Raw genomic sequence first — 22215 nt, forward strand, 5'->3', positions numbered from 1 at the left:
AATGTAGCCTATACATAAAACCATATGAAAGAACAATATCCACAATATCTGCACATAGAAATATGCCTCACTGTAAAATCCACAAACAGGATAAAGGACAAATGTCCGCGGTGGTAGACACATAATCAGGGCTGGACTGGGACAAAAAAAATCGGCCCTGGCATTTTGGCCATAATAATAATAGCACACTAATAGACATATATTGTAAAACAAATGCACTGAAAAATAAAGGAAACTTTCATAATTAGTTTTGTACTAATTTCTATACTTGAAAGAGATATAAGCACATGATCTTTATTTTTGACGGAAACTGCATCGAGCTTTTATTCTGGCGGAAAACATGGTTTACAAACGCGTCTCATTAAATTTATAGTAAATTACGGTAATCGTCAACTATGCAGATGTGGAAATAATGCGTAACTGGGTAATGGGTTCCTACACTCATAGCCTAAGTGTTTTGAAAGTAGTTCTGCTTACCGCAGGCTCTACACTTTCTCATCTCTGCCCTGATCCTCCTCACTATCCTCCTCATCCTCACGGGAGCTGATGAAGGTCCTGCTGCTGCCGTTTACAGCGTCTGCTTGAAGGGCCTGGGTCTATCTTTCAGCTATTTCTCTGCACATTCCTTGCGTTTCTTCTCCATCTCTCAGACTATTTTGACAGATACACACTGACACACTGCACGCTCGCTCAGAGCCCAAAGGGGGAGGTGTTTAAAGATGTGATTGGACCAGCCCAGTGTCAATCAAGAAAAGATCCAATGGGCCAAGGTGTTTCATGGGCCGGTCACCTAACTTATCAGGAAAAAAAAACTGACGCAGACTTTTTTTAACTAATGCATTACACCGGCACGCACTTAACCCAGCGCCGCCAGTTAAGCAAAACGAATGGGCCGCCGATGTTCGAGTTTTATGGTCCGTTAAGACAAAAAACAGAAAAAGAAAAAAAGTATGAGATGTCGGCCCAAAAGGCACGTCAGCCCACTGGGAATCTCCCGGTAGTCCCGATGGCCAGTGCTTGCTGCCTGGGCATAGAGTGCATTTCACACGAATATTTTTGTCCTTTCGAGCAATAAACTGAAAGTAATGTGAATATCGCCACTGGCCGAAACCCCCTGTCTCCGTCTCCCGCTCCCCTTCGCACCAGCAGCGACGTCACTCAAATCGATCTCTATGACAACGGTGCCCAGGGAAGCACACACACACACACACAGGCATGCACGCACCACTTAAACAGATCAGAGCTTTACACGCAGGCAAACACGGCTTGGGTAACGCAGGAAAGCGCGTTCCTATAGTCTAGTAAAGTCGTGTAGTTACCAATATTTTTAGTGTAATCCGTTACTTTACTTCGTTACCCAAAAAAGTAATATCGTTACTGTAATCCGTTACTTTGTAACTCGTTACCCCCAACACTGACACACACACACACACTGGTCTGGAGACACACACACACACACACTGGTCTGGAGACACACACACACACACACACACACACACACACACACACACAGCTCTATCTATGGGCTAAAGTGAGTTTCTTCATGATGATATAGACCCTTTTCAGTTGGTAAACATGGTGACGCATTTGTGTGGGCGGGGCTTAGCTGGAGGCAGAAAGATCCTTCTGGCCGCTTCACTAACGCTAGTTTGCCAGTTTGTTAGCTTGTTTTTTAACAATGACTGTAGAAAATCCGATTTTGTCTTAATGTGCAAGGTCACTCACTGTCCAGGACCGCGATTGTTATTTGCAAAAGTTAATTTTAACGGACGGAACCAGATGACCGTACACGTTCAATGAATGGACGATCTGACAGGATTAACGTTAACACTACCTCCGGTTGAGTGGCCTGACTTCTACACCGACCCGATAGAGAAACCGAGGGTAAAGAGAAACTGAGGGCATATATATATTTAGATGCCTATAACTATGTGCTGAATGGTCATGTAAAGACTTGTGTGGTACGATCCGCAGTTCTGCCTAGCCAGCGCCAAGAAGACGACAATGTAAAGAGTGACACTACGGTGCAATTTTAATGATATGAATATTTTCTAGAAATAAAAATTCCAGATACAGCATACTCATTTTTCATCGATTCTTGCACCCAACAACACAACAAGATGACATTTAATAACAATAATAATAATTTAAGCTCCTCATTATGTAGCCGAATCTGTGCTGGTTTGTATTGGCCGTTTGTTTTGCCTCCAGCTAGCGCCGTGACGTAACTGTGAGTCGGCGCAAAAGGGGTCTATTAGAGGAAGGGGAATAATCAGTGATGATGACAGTGTTCGTGTTTCCCTGATCATTTCTGTATTCACTCCTGCTACGTTTCTACAGTATTTTAATGTAATTTCCATTCATCATCTTTAACAATCACAATTATAATATCAAGGGAAATAATCAACAATTATGATTAGTTTCATAATCCTGCAGCTCTAATCACTCATCATCAGATCCGGTTATTGTGATGTTTATTATTCATGTTTCAATGACCCTACAAGATCAATTACACCATCAGAATATGAGGAAAATATTACTTCTAATAAGGAGGAAAATCAAAACACTAAAGCTATTTATCTGACAACATTATTTGGCAAGAAAGGCAAACTACAGCTACAGGTTTAATTTTACTATGCAAAAATAATGCATAGAAAAACCAGAAGCTGTCAGGAGAAAGCAAACACTGACTACAACATAATCGGTTATTAATATTCAGTTCCCTCTTGGATTTGCATGTGTTCATCATTTCTTTGTTTGACAGCCTGGATGAAAATGATGTGCGACATGTTTGTCATGTTTCACTGCGTTATTATAAATAAATAAAACCATCGACTCCAAACACAACTACACAATATGACTACTAAATCTGTCACACATTTATAATAATATCTGAATAAAGGGAGAAGATGTGAAGATCTAGAGTAGATCATCAGACGGTCCACAGAAACACACACATCTCTGGTGTGTGAAGAGCAGCGCACACACACACACACACACACACACACACACACACAGAGTGTGTGACCGCCGTGATCGTGTTCAGCGTCTCTAGATGATTTAACTGATTAACTCTGGGTCTAAAACACACATATTCTTCAGTGTGTTAAGATTATAGAGAGAAAGAGCCTTTATAATCACTGAAGCTGTCAATCATAATCACATCAGTTCAGCGCCAGCGAGAATAAAAGGGCGTGTCCGTCATGAAAATTAAAATGTTTTAAGACATTTATGAAAATTAATGTTGACAAATAAAAATATGACATGAAAACATGAATGTATGAATAGAAAAAAATAACTGCTAGATTATGATGCATCAATATTATGGAGAAAGAAACCTCTAAAAGGAAAAGCTGAAGAGTAAATGATCTCCAGTAAACTGAAGCCCGTTCTTTGACACATCCTATGAGATCAATAATCAGATATCCTAGATACATAACATAAACGTAATATTACAACTTGCATCTGCACAAAAGCACACAAATGCACATGTGATCTAGTTTTACAGTCTATGGTCTGAAAGGGAAACTGTGGCTGCGCTCTCCTCTTGACAGCGCTGATAATGATGAATATGGCATATTAGGGTTAGGGTTAATGAATATGGCATGTTAGGGTTAGGGTAATAAAAAAGTACTAGATTTGAGTGCACAAAGTAATCATGGAGGATAAGCGCTTCTGAATAGATAAGTTTTAAGTTTAACTTTAATGTGAGCTAACGAGTATGAATTACGGATGTTGACTAGGAGAGAATTCCAAAGGTGAGGAGAAGCACGGCTAAAGGCCCTATGGCCCACGGTGGAGAGATGAGCAACAAAGAGGTGAGGAGAGTTCCAGAAGGGGTGTAGGGCTGTAGGAGATCTGAGAGGTGGAGCGATGAGCAACGAAGAGGTGAGGAGAGTTCCAGAAGGGGTGTAGGGCTATAGGAGATCTGAGAGGTGGAAGGGTGAGCAACGAAGAGGTGAGGAGAGTTCCAGAAGGGGTGTAGGGCTGTAGGAGATCTGAGAGGTGGAGGGGTGTAGAGCGGTAGGAGATCTGAGAGGTGGAGCGATGAGCAACGAAGAGGTGAGGAGAGTTCCAGAAGGGGTGTAGGGCTGTGGGAGATCTGAGAGGTGGAGCGATGAGCAATGAAGAGGCGAGGAGAGTTCCAGAAGGGGTGTAGGGCTGTGGGAGATCTGAGAGGTGGAGGGGTGTAGGGCTGTAGGAGATCTGAGAGGTGGAGCGATGAGCAATGAAGAGGCGAGGAGAGTTCCAGAAGGGGTGTAGGGCTGTAGGAGATCTGAGAGGTGGAGGGGTGTAGGGCTGTGGGAGATCTGAGAGGTGGACCGATGAGCAATGAAGAGGTGAGGAGAGTTCCAGAAGGGGTGTAGGGCTGTAGGAGATCTGAGGAGCGATGAGCGATGTAGGAGCGATGAGCAACGACGAGGCGAGGAGAGTTCCAGAAGGGGTGTAGGGCTGTAGGAGATCTGAGAGGTGGAGCGATGAGCAACGAAGAGGCGAGGAGAGTTCCAGAAGGGGTGTAGGGCTGTAGGAGATCTGAGAGGTGGAGGGGTGTAGGGCTGTAGGAGATCTGAGAGGTGGAGGGGTGTAGGGCTGTGGGAGATCTGAGAGGTGGAGCGATGAGCAACGAAGAGGTGAGGAGAGTTCCAGAAGGGGTGTAGGGCTGTAGGAGATCTGAGAGGTGGAGCGATGAGCAATGAAGAGGTGAGGAGAGTTCCAGAAGGGGTGTAGGGCTGTAGGAGATCTGAGAGGTGGAGCGATGAGCAATGAAGAGGTGAGGAGAGTTCCAGAAGGGGTGTAGGAGATCTGAGAGGTGTAGGGCTGTAGGAGATCTGAGAGGTGGAGCGATGAGCAACGAAGAGGTGAGGAGAGTTCCAGAAGGGGTGTAGGGCTGTAGGAGATCTGAGAGGTGGAGCGATGAGCAACGAAGAGGCGAGGAGAGTTCCAGAAGGGGTGTAGGGCTGTAGGAGATCTGAGAGGTGGAGCGATGAGCAACGAAGAGGCGAGGAGAGTTCCAGAAGGGGTGTAGGGCTGTAGGAGATCTGAGAGGTGGAGCGATGAGCAACGAAGAGGCGAGGAGAGTTCCAGAAGGGGTGTAGGGCTGTAGGAGATCTGAGAGGTGGAGCGATGAGCAACGAAGAGGCGAGGAGAGTTCCAGAAGGGGTGTAGGGCTGTAGGAGATCTGAGAGGTGGAGCGATGAGCAACGAAGAGGTCGAAGAAGGTCCAGAAGGGGTGTAGGGCTGTAGGAGATCTGAGAGGTGGAGCGATGAGCAATGAAGAGGTGAGGAGAGTTCCAGAAGGGGTGTAGGGCTGTAGGAGATCTGAGAGGTGGAGCGATAAGCAACGAAGAGGTCGAAGAAGGTCCAGAAGGGGTGTAGGGCTGTAGGAGATCTGAGAGGTGGAGCAATGAGCAACGAAGAGGCGAGGAGAGTTCCAGAAGGGGTGTAGGGCTGTAGGAGATCTGAGAGGTGGAGGGGTGTAGGGCTGTAGGAGATCTGAGAGGTGGAGGGGTGTAGGGCTGTGGGAGATCTGAGAGGTGGAGCGATGAGCAACGAAGAGGTGAGGAGAGTTGCAGAAGGGGTGTAGGGCTGTAGGAGATCTGAGAGGTGGAGCGATGAGCAACGAAGAGGTGAGGAGAGTTCCAGAAGGGGTGTAGGGCTGTAGGAGATCTGAGAGGTGGAGCGATGAGCAACGAAGAGGTGAGGAGAGTTGCAGAAGGGGTGTAGGGCTGTAGGAGATCTGAGAGGTGGAGCGATGAGCAATGAAGAGGTGAGGAGAGTTCCAGAAGGGGTGTAGGGCTGTAGGAGATCTGAGAGGTGGAGCGATGAGCAACGAAGAGGTGAGGAGAGTTCCAGAAGGGGTGTAGGGCTGTAGGAGATCTGAGAGGTGGAGGGGTGTAGTGCTATAGGAGATCCGAGAGGTGGAGCGATGAGCAATGAAGAGGTGAGGAGAGTTCCAGAAGGGGTGTAGGGCTGTAGGAGATCTGAGAGGTGGAGCGATGAGCAACGAAGAGGTGAGGAGAGTTCCAGAAGGGGTGTAGGGCTGTAGGAGATCTGAGAGGTGGAGCGATGAGCAACGAAGAGGTGAGGAGAGTTCCAGAAGGGGTGTAGGGCTGTAGGAGATCTGAGAGATCCGGGATTTGATAGGAAGCCAATTTAAATGTTTGAGTGATGGGGTAATATGTTGAATAGATGGAGTCCAGGTTATGATACGAGCTGCAGAATTCTGAATCAGCTGGAGTTTATGCAGAGATTTGTGCGGTAAACCAGATAAAAGAGAATTACAGTAATCAGTGCGAGAGGTGACAAGCGATTGAACAAGAATAGCAGAACTACGCGGAGTGAGAAATGGATAGAGGCGAGCAATATGCGGAGATGAAAATAACAAGACCTGCGGCCAGTTGCATAAATATAGCCATAATGTTAAGACAGTGTCTTAAGCTCTAGTATGACCTACTAGCAGTTAATCAGGGGCAGTCAGTCTTAGTTTTCGGTATCAAAGTAAGCTTATCTACGTTTTTATGTAACTGATTTAAAAAAGCTATGAACAGTCTTAAAGAAAATAAATTGATGTCTAACTTGTAAGATTAGTCTTAGAGGTTTATGCAACCGGCCCCTGCTGGTTATGTTAGGAGAAACGGAAGAACCGTTAATGGATAAAGAAAAACTGCAGGACCTAGAGAGAGTAGAATCAGTGCCAATGAGGAGTACTTCAGTCTTACTGCCATTGAGTTTGAGGAAGTTGGCAGAAAACCAGACATGTATTTCGTGAAGGCAGCTGGTAAGGCAGGCAGGGGGAGAAGGGAATCAGGGTTTGACAAGCTGTGTATCATCAGCGTAACAGCGGAATTTAATACAGAATTTGGAAAAGATATTGCAGAGTGGGAGAAGGTAGATTAAGAACAATAGGGGACCTAGGACAGAGCCTTGCGGGACACCACAGCTAACAGAGACATTTTTTTTAATTGTACAAACTGTGTACGGTTTGAAAGGTATGAAGTGAACCAGGCATAAGGTATACCAGTGATACCAATATCAGATAAACGGTTCAAGAGAATACCGCGTCGAAAGCTGCACTCAAGTCAAGTAAAACCAGAACAGATAAGAACCCGCCATCAGCAGCCATTAACAGATCACCAGTTACTCGTGCTACGCTCAGAGCCAAACCCTGACTGAACACACTCATGCACGTCATTATTGCTAAGGAGCGCATGACCCTGTGCTGCCACTGCTTTTTCAAGACTTCTTGAAATAAATGGAAGATTTGAGATGGGACGGAAATGATCTAGATTGTTAGTAAGAACCGTACGAGTACTCGAGTACCCGTGCCCATCCCTATGATCTACGTGTGCGCTGTTATGATGAGAGGATTCACAAGCTCGTCTGATTGGCTGTTGCGTTCATGCACTCAACACTGCAAACACACACTGCAAACACACACTGCAATGTAGTGAAGTAAATATAATGCTGTAATCTGTGGCAAAGTTATCATAATCATCATCATACTGATGAATTCTGAGTGACGCATCACTATCATACTCCTCCAGACCAGCACACACACACACACACACACACACACCGCTGTGATTATTACACCGCATCATTAAAGCTGCATTTCCCAGCATCACTGCATTCAGAAAACAGTCACTTTCAAGACCAGAGTGGGCAATGAACTAACTGTGCTCTCACACACACACACACACACACACTTGTACATCTATCTTTATGAGGACATTCATTGACACAATGCAATCTCTAGCCGCTTACCCTAACCTTACCCATCACAACTAAGTGCCTAACCCGACCCCTGACCCTAAACCGACCCTTGACCTCATTATAACCTGATCCCTGAAACCAAGTCTTGACCCTCAAACAGGCCTTTAAAGGCTCTCAGAGACTGAGGACCGGCCAACATGTCCTCACTTTACTCTCTCTGTCCTCACTCCACTGGGCTAACACTCAAACTGGTCCTCACAAAGATACTTGTACAAGTACACACACACACACACACACACACTGCTACTCTCACACAACACACACACTGCTAGTCTCACACAGGCGTCAGTGAGCGGAACAATCATGCACTTGTGTGTGTGTGTGTGTGTGTAGCAGCTGAACACATCACACACACATGAATACGTCAGTGAATACACAATCATCACAGATGACAGCCAGTGAACACACACACGCGCACACACACGCGCCACACTGCGGATACACTGATGTTCATGTACAGTAACGGCTGGTGTGATACAGTGAACACGCACACTGAAGGGTCACTAAACGGGAACACTTGCTACATCTTACATGTTCATTAAAACATTACTGCATAATCACACTAATGAAGATCTGATATCTGAACGAATATGGACAGGTCAGTTTAGCTGGATCGACCAATCAGAAGCAGCCGGTGACTAAACAGATAGTTGTGATCCTCAAATCTGATTGGCTGCACTGTTTGTGTTACTGACTTATTGAACTGTTGTATAAAAGCAATATGACACCCATAATCACAAACATCAGTCATGTGATCATCTACGGCCCAATCACAGCTGTGATGATGATACTGTATAAGTCACATGTATAACTAGCCTGATTTCATCCTATATGTGTGTATATGTGTATGTGTGTGTGTAGCACTGTGTATAGACTAATGTAAGGTTGATCAGCTGATGGTAAATGCGGATTATGAGGTGTTTCCAGATCTTCACTCACGGTAACGCGCATCTGTTTGTACTCACATCTGAATCATGATGTCGTTCAGATAAACCCCGTCCACTAAAGTCATAAACTCCGACAGATGAGAGCCATCCGAGGGGAGCCGAGAGACAGTCTTCACCTGCAAACACACACACACACATGAACGCGCAGCACACACACACAAACACACACACACACACACACGATCTGATGAAGCGCGCGCTCACCCAGCACACCAGAGGAGACTGCAGAAAATCCTCCAACAAAGCCGTGAAAACCTCCTCCATCGTGTCCGTCGAGTGTGAATAAAGCGGGAGAGTTCTGGGAAGGAGTGTGTTTACAACGCGCTCATTCTGTCCACATCCATCGCGTATTATTCCTCCAGATCCCGCAGCAGGAGTGCGGGAGAATCCTGCAGTTCCGAGCCCGAACCCCGAGCCCGAGCCCCGGCTCTCTGAGAGGAAATCCCGCGCGTGTCCTCCGTCAGACCAGCGGCGCGAACTCTCCCTTCATCCCGAGAGAAAAGCCGTTGTTTTCCGTTAGATTCGCCGTGACGTGTCGAGCTTCCAGCGGGAAGTGTGCGGGGCGCGTCGAGCGCGTGTGTGTGTGTGACTGAAACAAAGCGCCGCCTGTACTACAGCAAACACACTACCGAGGGCACTGATTTACTGCACACTTCCGCCACACACACCGGGGGTCACCAGATGGGTGGGTTTAGTTTGACTCTGTATTCCTCTACTGTAAATTCAATATAAAGAAAGAATAATAAAATATAATGAATGTGAGTGACACGCCCGAAGCGCACTACACTGCAGGCTGCACTAATAAACAGCGACTGGAAGGGATGAACTTGAGTATGCGAAATTACCTGTCCAGTTCTCATCTCAGACATAAATACCGCATTTTATTTCATTCATCGGTCCTGTATGCGCATAACGGGTACCGTCGCTGTGATACACACTGCATACTAGGAGTATGACATTGCGAACACGCCCACTGTGCGCCTGATGCTCCCTTACTAGGCGACATCCGGAGGGAGGAAGTCTGGAAACATTGACTGAGTTTGACACACACACACACACACACACACACACACACGATTGTGAAATGATGAACCGTTAAAAACCAACACGGAGAAAATAACGAAGCGGCGCGCGCTCGACTCACAGGAGCCAATAATATAAAACAAAATAGATTAATTGACAATATGTGGACAGAAATTATATGAAGCTCTTAATTGTCAAATGAATCATTAGTGACATCTCGTGGATTCAAGCAAATAACTGTTACATTTGGGTGGTTGACATGACATGGCCTTTTTTTGGTCCAATGTGTCAATGTTAAGTAAATTACAGAAAAATATATCAAAAACTGTGATGATATTGTTCAAAAAGTGCTGTTTTATATGAACATACAGAGCATTCATGGGTTTAATCTTCAATTTTTTCACAATTTTCAGCCAAACCAGAATAAGCTCATATGGCGTGACTGTCCCAAGCACATTTCACAAATTTTGATTTTGAACAAAAACAAGAAAATTAATTCATTTTCTGTTTATTCAATCATATATTGATTAAAACTATATTGTCATATTTTAGTTAGCATGGTTTTAGCATGTTAGCATAAAAGCACATTGCTTAATGTCATGCTAATAAGTACATGAAACCTCATATGATGTGACACAAAATCATAAGGTGTGACAGGGTTTTCTTGTGAACTGCATTTAAATACATAAATAATGCTCTTAGATACATATTTTATAATGGTTAAGTTTATTGAATATTTTGTCCTTTTAACACATTTTGATACTATATTATTTATACATTTAATATATATACACCAACTCAATTTGGTGAATCCCTACCATCCCATTTTCAAGCTGGATCCATGTTAAACTACAGCATTTTGTCACTCAAATGTTTCCCTTTATTTATTTATTTATTTATTTATTTATTTATTTTTTCAGTTTGAGGTATTTCAGTAGATGGCGAGATAATGCGAATACAGAAAGAACAAGGAAATGATACATCAGCTTGCTGTTTTGTCATTGTTTTACTCATCCTCATTTTGAAATGAATTTATGCATTAAATAGAAAAAAATGTTCAATGATTTACTAAAGATTATTAGAATTCATGTAGTTAATATTCAGCAGATTAAAATAAAAAGTGCCACATCAAATGAATACAGTAATTGGATTAATGAATGTGTTATACACATATGATTCTGTGCTACTTTGAGTAGAACTCGGAACTCAGTGTTTTAAACAATTGTGTGATTTTTGCTGTAACTGAAACAATGATTCACTTGTCAAACTAAGTTTGGTTGTTTGTTAAATGCAGCTAATATAGATTTTTGCATACAGATTGTTGTGTGGTGTGACATCATATGGCCGTGACACCATGTCATTTGGTGCGACATTCAGAATTTTGAAAGAAATTAAGGCTTTTTGGTTATTAATCATAAAATCATCAATGTGACAGATGGGGAATAGTGCCAGCAAAGGTTACAAGCATTTTGGTACTTTTATAACAAGGTATTCCCAAATTAATTTGAAGTATATTGAAAGATTACAAGTAAACGTCTTTCTATGAGTGATGATAAAGTAAAATAATGCAAAATGTAACATATTTGCACATAAGAAATGCTAAACTTTTATATAGTAATGATAAAGAATCAGGATAAATTGACTTACATTATCACATTATACCCCTTTTTAATTTAATACACAATAACATTCATGTCACACCATATGACATTTCTAGTCACTAAGACAGTAAACTAGTGAATAAATGTAAATTTCAGGACAAAATCTACAAGACCACATATATATTTGGAAATATAAGAGTTGGTAGAATATAACACAATGAGTTCCATGACTTACATGTGAGATTTTTTGTAAAAACTTTTTTTTAGCCAAATATGTCAACCACCCATTTTTATTTACTAACCTTGCGAGTCACGTGGAAGTCCATTCCCGCCACACAAGGAAAAATGCTTCTGTAAATCATAGATTCTAAAGTCAAAATGATGTTGTAAAAGTTGCAATTATTACAGAAATTATTAAGTAGAAATTATGACTTAACAAAAAGTTAAGAGTTTAGCCTTACGGACCCTTTCCCAGACTGTGATGACGCGTTTTAACGGACATCGCATCGTAAATCCTGCAAATTTATATATATATATGTATGTATGTACATTTATAACACTATTGCTTTAATACCTTTGGCTTTGAATCAAATTACTAAAACGAGTAAATGCTCATTTAAATGAGTAAATGAGTGATATGTAAATTGACATCCTTCTCTCTTCTGACTGTTATTAATCTCTCTCTCTTTTTTTTTCTCTTTTTGAAAGTTGTGAAAACACTATTGATGAGTTTTACTTCTGGTATTTGAGCAAACGGGAACACAAAAAATATATGTATTCTCCCATTCACCGCTATAGAAGTTTACCCAGCTATGACGAGTCCGCTTCTGAGAAACCCGGAAATGTGAAATGGGTCAGTGTGTCCTTCATATCTGCATGAAGTAATGATAGTCTAACAAAGCAACAGCTGGAGAACATAAAAAGAAACTATAAATGCAAACTTTCACAATAACAGAGGTTAAACCTAACCAGGTTAGTCGCATCTCACACATTTTTCACAGCTAGCGTTGGCTGAGGAAATCTGTATTTGATTAAAATCTTAACATTGTGATAGACATTTTTGATTACTCATTTTAAGATGAATCAATAGAAAGAAACAAAGATTATAAAAAAGTGAATTAGACGTTAAACGTCCACAGCCACATTGACAGTGTATCCAAGTGTAATTTGACATGAATTGTTGTGGTGACAATAACATAAAATCAAATGATCTTGGGTATTTATAAATAATAATTTAAAATCTTAACTTAGTTGGTTTGAAGAGGCTATAACTATGGAAGATCATGGGCCTCATCATTTCTGCATAAACTTCTGCTCATGTGTCACATTTAACAGATGTTTCTCATTCTCATAATTTGGTAACTGATTCTCATGTAAACAGTGTCAGACAGTAGTTTCTCTGGCGTCGCAGGCGTGTGTGAGTGTGATCCTCAGCACTGAGAGTGTGTTTACGGACGGACAGATGGTTCAGGGCAATCGGCCACCTGTCGCTCTCCAGGTGCAGGTCCTGCTGATGCGGTGATGTGTGTGTGCAGAGACATCAGTGTGTGTGTGAGCTGCTCTTATTCGCCACTTCAGCAACAGCCTGATCCTGCAATACTAAAACTGCAATTTTATTATCGTAATTATAGTAATTACTGCAATTAAAATGTATTACCTCTAGACTAGGTCAAGCCCCACCCATTACATGTAGAGAGAGGAGGAGCTGGACGAGGTCAAGCCCCACCCATTACATGTAGAGAGAGGAGGAGCTGGACTAGGTCAAGCCCCACCCATTACATGTAGAGAGAGGAGGAGCTGGACTAGGTCAAGCCCCACCCATTACATGTAGAGAGAGGAGGAGCTAGACTAGGTCAAGCCCCACCCATTACATGTAGAGAGAGGAGGAGCTGGACGAGGTCACGCCCCACCCATTACATGTAGAGAGAGGAGGAGCTGGACGAGGTCACGCCCCACCCATTACATGTAGAGAGAGGAGGAGCTGGATGAGGTCACGCCCCACCCATTACATGTAGTGAGAGGAGGAGCTAGACTAGGTCAAGCCCCACCCATTACATGTAGTGAGAGGAGGAGCTGGACGAGGTCACGCCCCACCCATTACATGTAGAGAGAGGAGGAGCTGGATGAGGTCACGCCCCACCCATTACATGTAGAGAGAGGAGGAGCTAGACTAGGTCAAGCCCCACCCATTACATGTAGAGAGAGGAGGAGCTGGACAAGGTCAAGCCCCACCCATTACATGTAGAGAGAGGAGGAGCTGGATGAGGTCAAGCCCCACCCATTACATGTAGAGAGAGGAGGAGCTGGATGAGGTCAAGCCCCACCCATTACATGTAGAGAGAGGAGGAGCTGGACGAGGTGAAGCCCCACCCATTACATGTAGAGAGAGGAGGAGCTAGACTAGGTCAAGCCCCACCCATTACATGTAGAGAGAGGAGGAGCTGGACGAGGGCAAGCCCCACCCATTACATGTAGAGAGAGGAGGAGCTGGATGAGGTCAAGCCCCACCCATTACATGTAGAGAGAGGAGGAGCTGGATGAGGTCAAGCCCCACCCATTACATGTAGAGAGAGGAGGAGCTGGATGAGGTCAAGCCCCACCCATTACATGTAGAGAGAGGAGGAGCTGGACTAGGTCAAGCCCCACCCATTACATGTAGAGAGAGGAGGAGCTGGACTAGGTCAAGCCCCACCCATTACATGTAGAGAGAGGAGGAGCTGGACTAGGTCAAGCCCCACCCATTACATGTAGAGAGAGGAGGAGCTAGACTAGGTCAAGCCCCACCCATTACATGTAGAGAGAGGAGGAGCTGGACTAGGTCAAGCCCCACCCATTACATGTAGAGAGAGGAGGAGCTGGACTAGGTCAAGCCCCACCCATTACATGTAGAGAGAGGAGGAGCTGGACGAGGTCAAGCCCCACCCATTACATGTAGAGAGAGGAGGAGCTGGACTAGGTCAAGCCCCACCCATTACATGTAGAGAGAGGAGGAGCTGGACTAGGTCAAGCCCCACCCATTACATGTAGAGAGAGGAGGAGCTAGACTAGGTCAAGCCCCACCCATTACATGTAGAGAGAGGAGGAGCTGGATGAGGTCACGCCCCACCCATTACATGTAGTGAGAGGAGGAGCTAGACTAGGTCAAGCCCCACCCATTACATGTAGTGAGAGGAGGAGCTGGACGAGGTCACGCCCCACCCATTACATGTAGAGAGAGGAGGAGCTGGATGAGGTCACGCCCCACCCATTACATGTAGAGAGAGGAGGAGCTAGACTAGGTCAAGCCCCACCCATTACATGTAGAGAGAGGAGGAGCTGGACAAGGTCAAGCCCCACCCATTACATGTAGAGAGAGGAGGAGCTGGATGAGGTCAAGCCCCATCCATTACATGTAGAGAGAGGAGGAGCTGGATGAGGTCAAGCCCCACCCATTACATGTAGAGAGAGGAGGAGCTGGACGAGGTGAAGCCCCACCCATTACATGTAGAGAGAGGAGGAGCTAGACTAGGTCAAGCCCCACCCATTACATGTAGAGAGAGGAGGAGCTGGACGAGGTCAAGCCCCACCCATTACATGTAGAGAGAGGAGGAGCTGGATGAGGTCAAGCCCCACCCATTACATGTAGAGAGAGGAGGAGCTGGATGAGGTCAAGCCCCACCCATTACATGTAGAGAGAGGAGGAGCTGGATGAGGTCAAGCCCCACCCATTACATGTAGAGAGAGGAGGAGCTGGACGAGGTCAAGCCCCACCCATTACATGTATCTGAGATCATCTGGCTCTGCAGGGAGCAGCACTTTGGGAAATGCAGTCCTTAAGCTGGCACTGCAGGATCACGCTGCTCCACTCGAGTGACACAGAGAAACCCAAAGCCGTCATCGATTGGGCATACATGTAAAAGCAAGCCAATCTGTGTCGTAAATGTGTTTATTATCATTCCAAACAAAAAGCACTCCATTATTATGGGTTATTCTTGTTGTTGTCATCGAGCAGAAATCAAGTTCTTTCCTGCACAGGATCTTGTGTAAAAAAATGGTAAACACACCAATTTGCACAAGATTTTCACTGCAGGTGGGTTGATACACACTGTCTTTGGATCATGGAAGTGTGTGTGCACAAATGTTTTGCCAATGACCGGCGTGGGATGCATAGGAGCGGCGGGTTGCGTTTTCCTGCAGGTCAACAGATTCCCCAGTATTATACTCACACATCTTGCTTACAACTGAGAAAGAGTGACGGACAGCGAAGCGTGTTAGCAACACTCGTGTGAAATCTGTATGAGGAGGAAACTGTTGGATAAAACCACATCCCAACCTTCAGGAACACGTCAAGAAATCAGTGCACACACACCCAAGTCATCAGGGTTGAGATGTACATCACAATTATTCCATACCTCGGCCTGGGATTGGAAAGAACGAACAGACACCTACAAATATCTGAGATGAATCTGATGGAAAGGAAAGCTAAAACGCCATTACCAGTATAATATTTCAGCAATCATGTGTTTACATGATTACTAGACATTGCAATCCATCATTCTTTTTTGTCTAATTTAATAAGACAGTTTTGCATAAAGCAAAACTGTCTCTGGTCTTGATCGGCTGATCAGCGTCTCTTAGCCCCGCCCTCAAACACTGTAGTGTATCTGAGACTGAAGAGTTTGGTTCGTGTCGTTCGTGTCGAGAAGACGCTGTTTCTGCTGACAAAGAAAATCCACTTTGATGAGCTTGATACGGTAAAACCCACGCCATCGTTACAGTTCGTATCACTGGCCGTGTTTCCATTACCCTTCAAATTGTGCAAATTGAAATTGCGAATTGAAAATATGCTTAATTTTCACAAAAACTCCATTTATCGCAAAAGCGTTTTTACCCTTGCATGAGGAGGTTTTTCAGGCAACTTGATAAAGAAATATTTCGCAAAACTGCAATGGAAACAGTTTTTGCACATTTACAGTCACCTGACGCAATGACGCGGTGTGTTTGGACAGAATTCATAAAAGACAAAATTACAGGAATACTGAATTCTAAACCTCAAAGAAATGCCACACCAAGACCTCGATGCAGAAATGAGGGAGTATGGGAGTATATATGTGCCGCTTTAAGTGTCTTTCCTTACCATTAATGCTTGGATAACACGCCTGTCTCCTTCGGCTAATAATAATGGCTAGTGTGGCGGCTGCAATATATATAAACCTACCAACATCCGTTGCCATGATTTTTGGAATGACTTCTCGGGAGAGGGAAAAATTACGTTTTAGTCGCATAACATCGGTTAATGGAAACGCCGTCATTTCGCAATAGTTTTTTATCGACATTTAGAGAAAATAATAATAAAATCGCAAAAGTTTTGCGCAAATCTGTAATGGAAAGATGCCTACTGTGAATCAAGAGCTGAGATTCAGATATGATAATGAGTGTTTCCTTTCCGACCAATCAGAGCAGAGCAGCTCTCAGAGAGGCGGGGCTTAGAGAGACTGAATCTTCGAACGAATCGTTTCAGACACAGAGAAAAGAGCTGATACTGCAATGGAGATTAGGAGGAAATTAGTGTTTTTTGTGTGTTTGTATACCTTGGATGCATGTAAACCTGCTGTAGCAGAACCCAAAACAACATTAGGAACCTTTAAAATCACATAATGGGGCAGTTTAATGTCTTCAGTTGAGGGAGGACCTTTAACATGCTGTGTGACTGGTGTATGCTTGTGCAGATGTTCAGAGATAACCTAACTCAGTTAATGATCACTGAGAGGGATACAACTCTGATGAGCATCAAAACATGCCCCATAAAACTGACCAAATAGTTCACTTCAGGCAACTTATTTTGCAAAAAAAGTGATGAAAAAGAGAGCATACTAGGTTACACAATCTGCCTGTCACTGTAAGTCACAAACATCTCACTTCAGAACAGTTTACACTCTAAATATTACTCTAAAACACTATTAAACCCGGCTTCAACAGCAACGGGGCAGATGTTTAATCATTCACACTGAACAGAACGTGCTTTCTGAATGAATACCCAGCCTAGGTTAAACCAAATGTCTTTGTTATTATATGCATTCAGCTAAAGGCTCATTCAAACAACACAAAATAATGAACAACCTTGTTTAATTGCAGGACCAAATTTAATCTGAAAATTGTAAAAAATATCAAATTTATACAAATGCTCTTTAACGGAGATGGTGCTAGTTAGGAAATTGTACAAAAATGAGGGGGAAAACAAGAAGAGCTAGTAATCTAGAGTGTGACGCGAGTGTTGTGTGGACAGAGCTGATCTGAGATCAGACAGCAAACACTCACTGCAGTTTCATCTCTTCAAAACCAACATCGCAAATCTAGCCTGAATCACAGACGTCCGATTATAAAGGTTAATAACGGCCTCGCCCGACACTGGCAAGAGCTCCTGTCAATCATTAAAAAACACAAACGTCCAGAAGAACTCGTTAAAAAAGAGTCGCCACCGTAGAGCAGCTCTTCAGTCCCAGAGGTCAGAGTTCAGCCAATCCAGCGTTCATTAGCGCGGCTAGTCCTGCTAGCCTCCCATCAGCCCCTGCTGCTGTGATTGGCTGCTGCGCTCCTCCGGTTCAGCCCGACACACACACACACACACACGGCTTTATGAGCCCAGACGGGGCCGCTTGCGTGGAGCCTGCTCCTCCTCCTCCTCCTCTTCCTCTTCTTCTTCTTCATCATCATCATCTGGATAATCCACCAGTCCAGTCTGAGGAACACACGCAGGATTAGCACACACACATGGACAGATCATCCCACAATAAATCATATTAAAAATGGCAACAAAAACAAACAAACTTTGGTCCCCCTAAAGCAGGGCTATTCAATTGGCGGCCCGCCAATCATCTCCATGCGGCCCGACGGCACCAACCTCCCTCCTCCTCTTTTCCTGGTGGTGCGGCTAATTCAGTTTGATACTCGCTCCGATTCACCTGAGAAATGTTTTACGTGCGAATATTTCAGCAGTTATTATATGTGTCCCGAATTTATGTCGACTGAACCAGTGATAGGCTACCAATCATTCGTGAATGAATCATTCTTTTGGTTCGATTCTAAACGCGCTTGCATAACGGTCTAAAACTATTCGGATTCATTCGGACCGCTCCGTCACTGAATCATCTGAAGCGGTTTCTCGGCCAGTACAGTAAGAACAAATAGCGCTGTTTTCAGTTGTTTCACTAGTTGTTTCAACACGGCCCAGCACAGAGTTGCGTTTACTCCCGGACACTATATTAAACAGCGTTGCGACAACCAGTGGGAAGCGTTTCAGTTCGACAGAAACCTCTCTGTTACAAACCACAAATCACTCGATGATTTAACTAGTATTAAATCGGATGAAACAGCCTCAATATTCCCAACAAGACTGATGAGGAAAGCAGGAGAAACACTTGTGGCATGAACGAAATTAGAAGACTTTAAATCCCCTAATCACCCTTACAAACATTTACCATGAATGTACTGTAGTAATTTACCATGGTTGGGCAGAAATGTGCAATATTTAAATTGAATACTATGTAGTAATAAATAAATATAGTAAATATATATATACTATATTATTATATAGTATAATAGTAAATATAGTGATTTATATTGCATTAGATTTAGAGGAATATATAATTAATGCTTGTTATGAAATTATGTCAGTTTCTTTGTAAAGGTGCGTATAGTTTTTAACTTGTGTTTAGGCATTTTTTATACAGTGGGAGTGAGTAGCCTGTGGTTAACAAGTCTCACTGTCAGAATATTTTCATTTAAGCATAACAATTATAAATAAAATAATTATTATTCTCACCAACAGCTACAAGTTTGTATAAATAATTTATTTGTTCCAAGGAAAATAGTTGTACACAGCTGTAAATTATCAAGTTTTTTATTTATTAGCCTATGGTTTTATATATTTGCATACTGTTGGGTACCACATTTCCAAGTAAATACCACACTTTTTTAGGGTTACTTTAACTTATTTATTGAAACTGTTATGTTTCAATAAATAAGCTAAACCCCCAAACCAACCCACCGGCCCACCTCAACTTTTCGATTCGATAATGCGGCCCTCGAATGAAACTAATTGAATAGCCCTGCCCTAAAGTTTAAGATTTGCACTGCGAAAAAATGAAGTACTTGCTCAGTGTTTCTGCTTGTTTTACACACACATAATAAAACACATCTTTCCCTCGAGGGTCAAAATGACACAAAGCCCTACAATTATACTACTTTTTTGCCCTTTTTTTCAGAAACCTTATTTTATTTTGACTCAAAACTCATTTTTTAAAAATTGAGTGTTCATCAGAGACCCAAGACCCAAGGACTTCTGTCGCACTTGAACCATGAATACACACAAAACAAAAATTATGGATTCGAGGAGTTTTGTGGTTACAATTTTACAAAGTAACAAATCCTTCCCTCTCGAGTCAGTTTGATCCCCTTAGGAATGAATGGAATGTGAGGAATGCTTCAGTTCACATAGAAAAACCTAAAAATGCTCAAAAGTCAAACTAAAAATGCTAAAACTTTACCAAAAAATTATTTTATAATGTCTACATGTGTATCTGAATGCACACTGAAGCGAACTGGCTTGTGGACCCAGGGGAACAGCTCATTTACTCCATATAGAGATATAAGACCATCTAGAGTCATGAAATATCATCTTATATTATTTTATGTCCACAAGAGGTCGGCAAAGACACTCAATGTAAGATATTTAGACCTGAATTAAAAGGGTTATACATGCAATTGTTCGTCATTTTGAAGAGTGTGTGTGTGTGTGAGTGTGTGAGTGAGCAAGCAAGCGTGTGTGTGTGTGTGTGTGTGTGTGTACGCACCCGTGGCGTGTGTCCAGCAGGAGGCGCTGCAGGCCTAGAGCCGCTGGAGGAAGAGGAGGGCGGAGGCTTGGAGCCGTTGCTAGCGTTAGCCGCCGCTGAATGAGCGAAGGTGAACTTAAAGCTGCCTGTGGTCGAGCGCTTCGGCTGGTTCTCTTTATCCTGACTCTCTTTAGCTGAAACCAGAGGGAACACACGTAATGTTTGTGTTTTCCATGCATATCCAGACCTGGAAATCACTGATTCTGAAAGCAGGAATACCTTTCTCGCTCTCCATGAACTTGCCGTAGTCGCTCTTGCTCTTGTCGAAGCCGGTGTCGGACACGTCCTCCTCTTCCTCCTCCTCGTTCAGCCACATGTCCTCGTCCTCCTCGAAGGAGCGCGCGTCTCTACGGTACCTGTGAAAAGAGCATGCTGTGTTAGTGTGTGTGTGTGTGTTAGTATATATATTGCTGCTAGTTAGTGCATGCTGCGCCTTGCTCCCCACTTGTTACTCCCTCCGCCTGTTACTCCCTCCGCCTGTTACTCCCTCCGCCTGTTACTCTCCACTTGTTACTCTCTCCGCCTGTTACTCTCCCCGCCTGTTACTCTCCACTTGTTACTCCCTCCGCTTGTTACTCCCTCTGCCTGTTACTCTCCGCTTGTTACTCCCTCCGCCTGTTACTCTCCACTTGTTACTCCCTCCGCCTGTTACTCTCCACTTGTTACTCCCTCCGCCTGTTACTCCCTCCGCCTGTTACTCCCTCCGCCTGTTACTCCCTCCGCCTGTTACTCCCTCCGCCTGTTACTCCCTCCGCCTGTTACTCCCTCCGCCTGATACTCCCTCCGCCTGATACTCCCTCCGCCTGTTACTCCCTCCGCCTGTTACTCTCTCTCTGCCTGTTACTCTCCGCTTGTTACTCCCTCCGCCTGTTACTCTCCACTTGTTACTCTCTCCGCCTGTTACTCTCCACTTGTTACTCTCCCCGCCTGTTACTCTCCACTTGTTACTCTCCCCGCTTGTTACTCTCCACTTGTTACTCTCCCCGCCTGTTACTCTCCCCGCCTGTTACTCTCCACTTGTTACTCTCTCCGCCTGTTACTCTCTCCACCTGTTACTCCCTCTGCCTGTTACTCCCTCCGCCTGTTACTCCCTCCCCGTTACTCTCCACTTGTTACTCCCTCCCCGTTACTCTCCACTTGTTACTCACTCCGCCTGTTACTCTCCGCCTGTTACTCTCTCCGCCTGTTACTTTCCACTTGTTACTCTCTCCGCCTGTTACTCTCCGCTTGTTACTCTCTCTGCCTGTTACTCTCCGCTTGTTACTCTCTCCGCCTGTTACTCTCCACTTGTTACTCTCTCTGCCTGTTACTCTCCGCTTCTTACTCTCTCCGCCTGTTACTCTCCCTGCCTGTTACTCTCCACTTGTTACTCTCCGTCCGTGTTACTCTCTCTGCCTGTTACTCTCCACTTGTTACTCCCTCCGCCTGTTACTACCTCCGCCTGTTACTCTCCCCGCCTGTTACTCTCCACTTGTTACTCTCTCCGCCTGTTACTCCCTCTGCCTGTTACTCTCCCCTTGTTACTCCCTCCCCGTTACTCTCCACTTGTTACTCCCTCCCCGTTACTCTCCACTTGTTACTCCCTCCGCCTGTTACTCTCCCCGCCTGTTACTCTCCACTTGTTACTCTCTCCGCCTGTTACTCTCCGCTTGTTACTCTCTCTGCCTGTTACTCTCCGCTTGTTACTCCCTCCGCCTGTTACTCTCTCTGCCTGTTACTCTCTGCGCCTGTTACTCTCCCCGCCTGTTACTCTCCACTTGTTACTCTCTCCGCCAGTTACTCTCCGCTTGTTACTCTCTCTGCCTGTTACTCTCCGCTTGTTACTCTCTCCGCCTGTTACTCTCTACTTGTTACTCTCTCTGCCTGTTACTCTCCGCTTGTTACTCTCTCCGCCTGTTACTCTCCACTTGTTACTCTCTCTGCCTGTTACTCTCCACTTGTTACTCTCCGCCTGTTACTCTCTCTCCGCCTGTTACTCTCTCTCCGCCTGTTACTCTCCAC

At 44.3% G+C, this 22215-nt stretch overlaps 2 protein-coding genes across 7 annotated transcripts in view; both read right to left on the minus strand.

Moving 5' to 3' along the window:
- The window catches only part of ccdc88ab (coiled-coil domain containing 88Ab), an 81869-nt gene extending 72405 nt beyond the window's left edge, over positions 1 to 9464 (minus strand). For 2 of the 5 annotated variants that reach the window (XM_079855452.1, XM_079855451.1), the window contains exons 1-2: positions 8925 to 9464; positions 8739 to 8836 (exon numbers count right to left, since the gene is read on the minus strand). In XM_079855452.1, coding sequence (XP_079711578.1) covers positions 8739 to 8836; positions 8925 to 8984 — 158 coding nt within the window. In that variant the 5' untranslated portion in view covers positions 8985 to 9464. The remainder of the gene's footprint in view (positions 1 to 8738; positions 8837 to 8924) is intronic. The other 3 variants (XM_079855454.1, XM_079855455.1, XM_079855453.1) reach the window with 3 other exon arrangements.
- An 8108-nt stretch (positions 9465 to 17572) lies between these two features.
- The window catches only part of ppp4r3b (protein phosphatase 4, regulatory subunit 3B), a 34638-nt gene continuing 29995 nt past the window's right edge, over positions 17573 to 22215 (minus strand). For both annotated transcript variants that reach the window (XM_079855715.1, XM_079855714.1), the window contains exons 15-17: positions 20434 to 20570; positions 20176 to 20348; positions 17573 to 18062 (exon numbers count right to left, since the gene is read on the minus strand). In XM_079855715.1, the coding sequence (XP_079711841.1) occupies positions 17958 to 18062; positions 20176 to 20348; positions 20434 to 20570 (415 nt within the window). In that variant the 3' untranslated portion in view covers positions 17573 to 17957. The remainder of the gene's footprint in view (positions 18063 to 20175; positions 20349 to 20433; positions 20571 to 22215) is intronic.

Source organism: Squalius cephalus (assembly GCF_949319135.1).
Source record: "Squalius cephalus genome assembly, chromosome: 21".
In the NCBI taxonomy this organism is placed as follows: Eukaryota; Metazoa; Chordata; class Actinopteri; order Cypriniformes; family Leuciscidae; genus Squalius; species Squalius cephalus.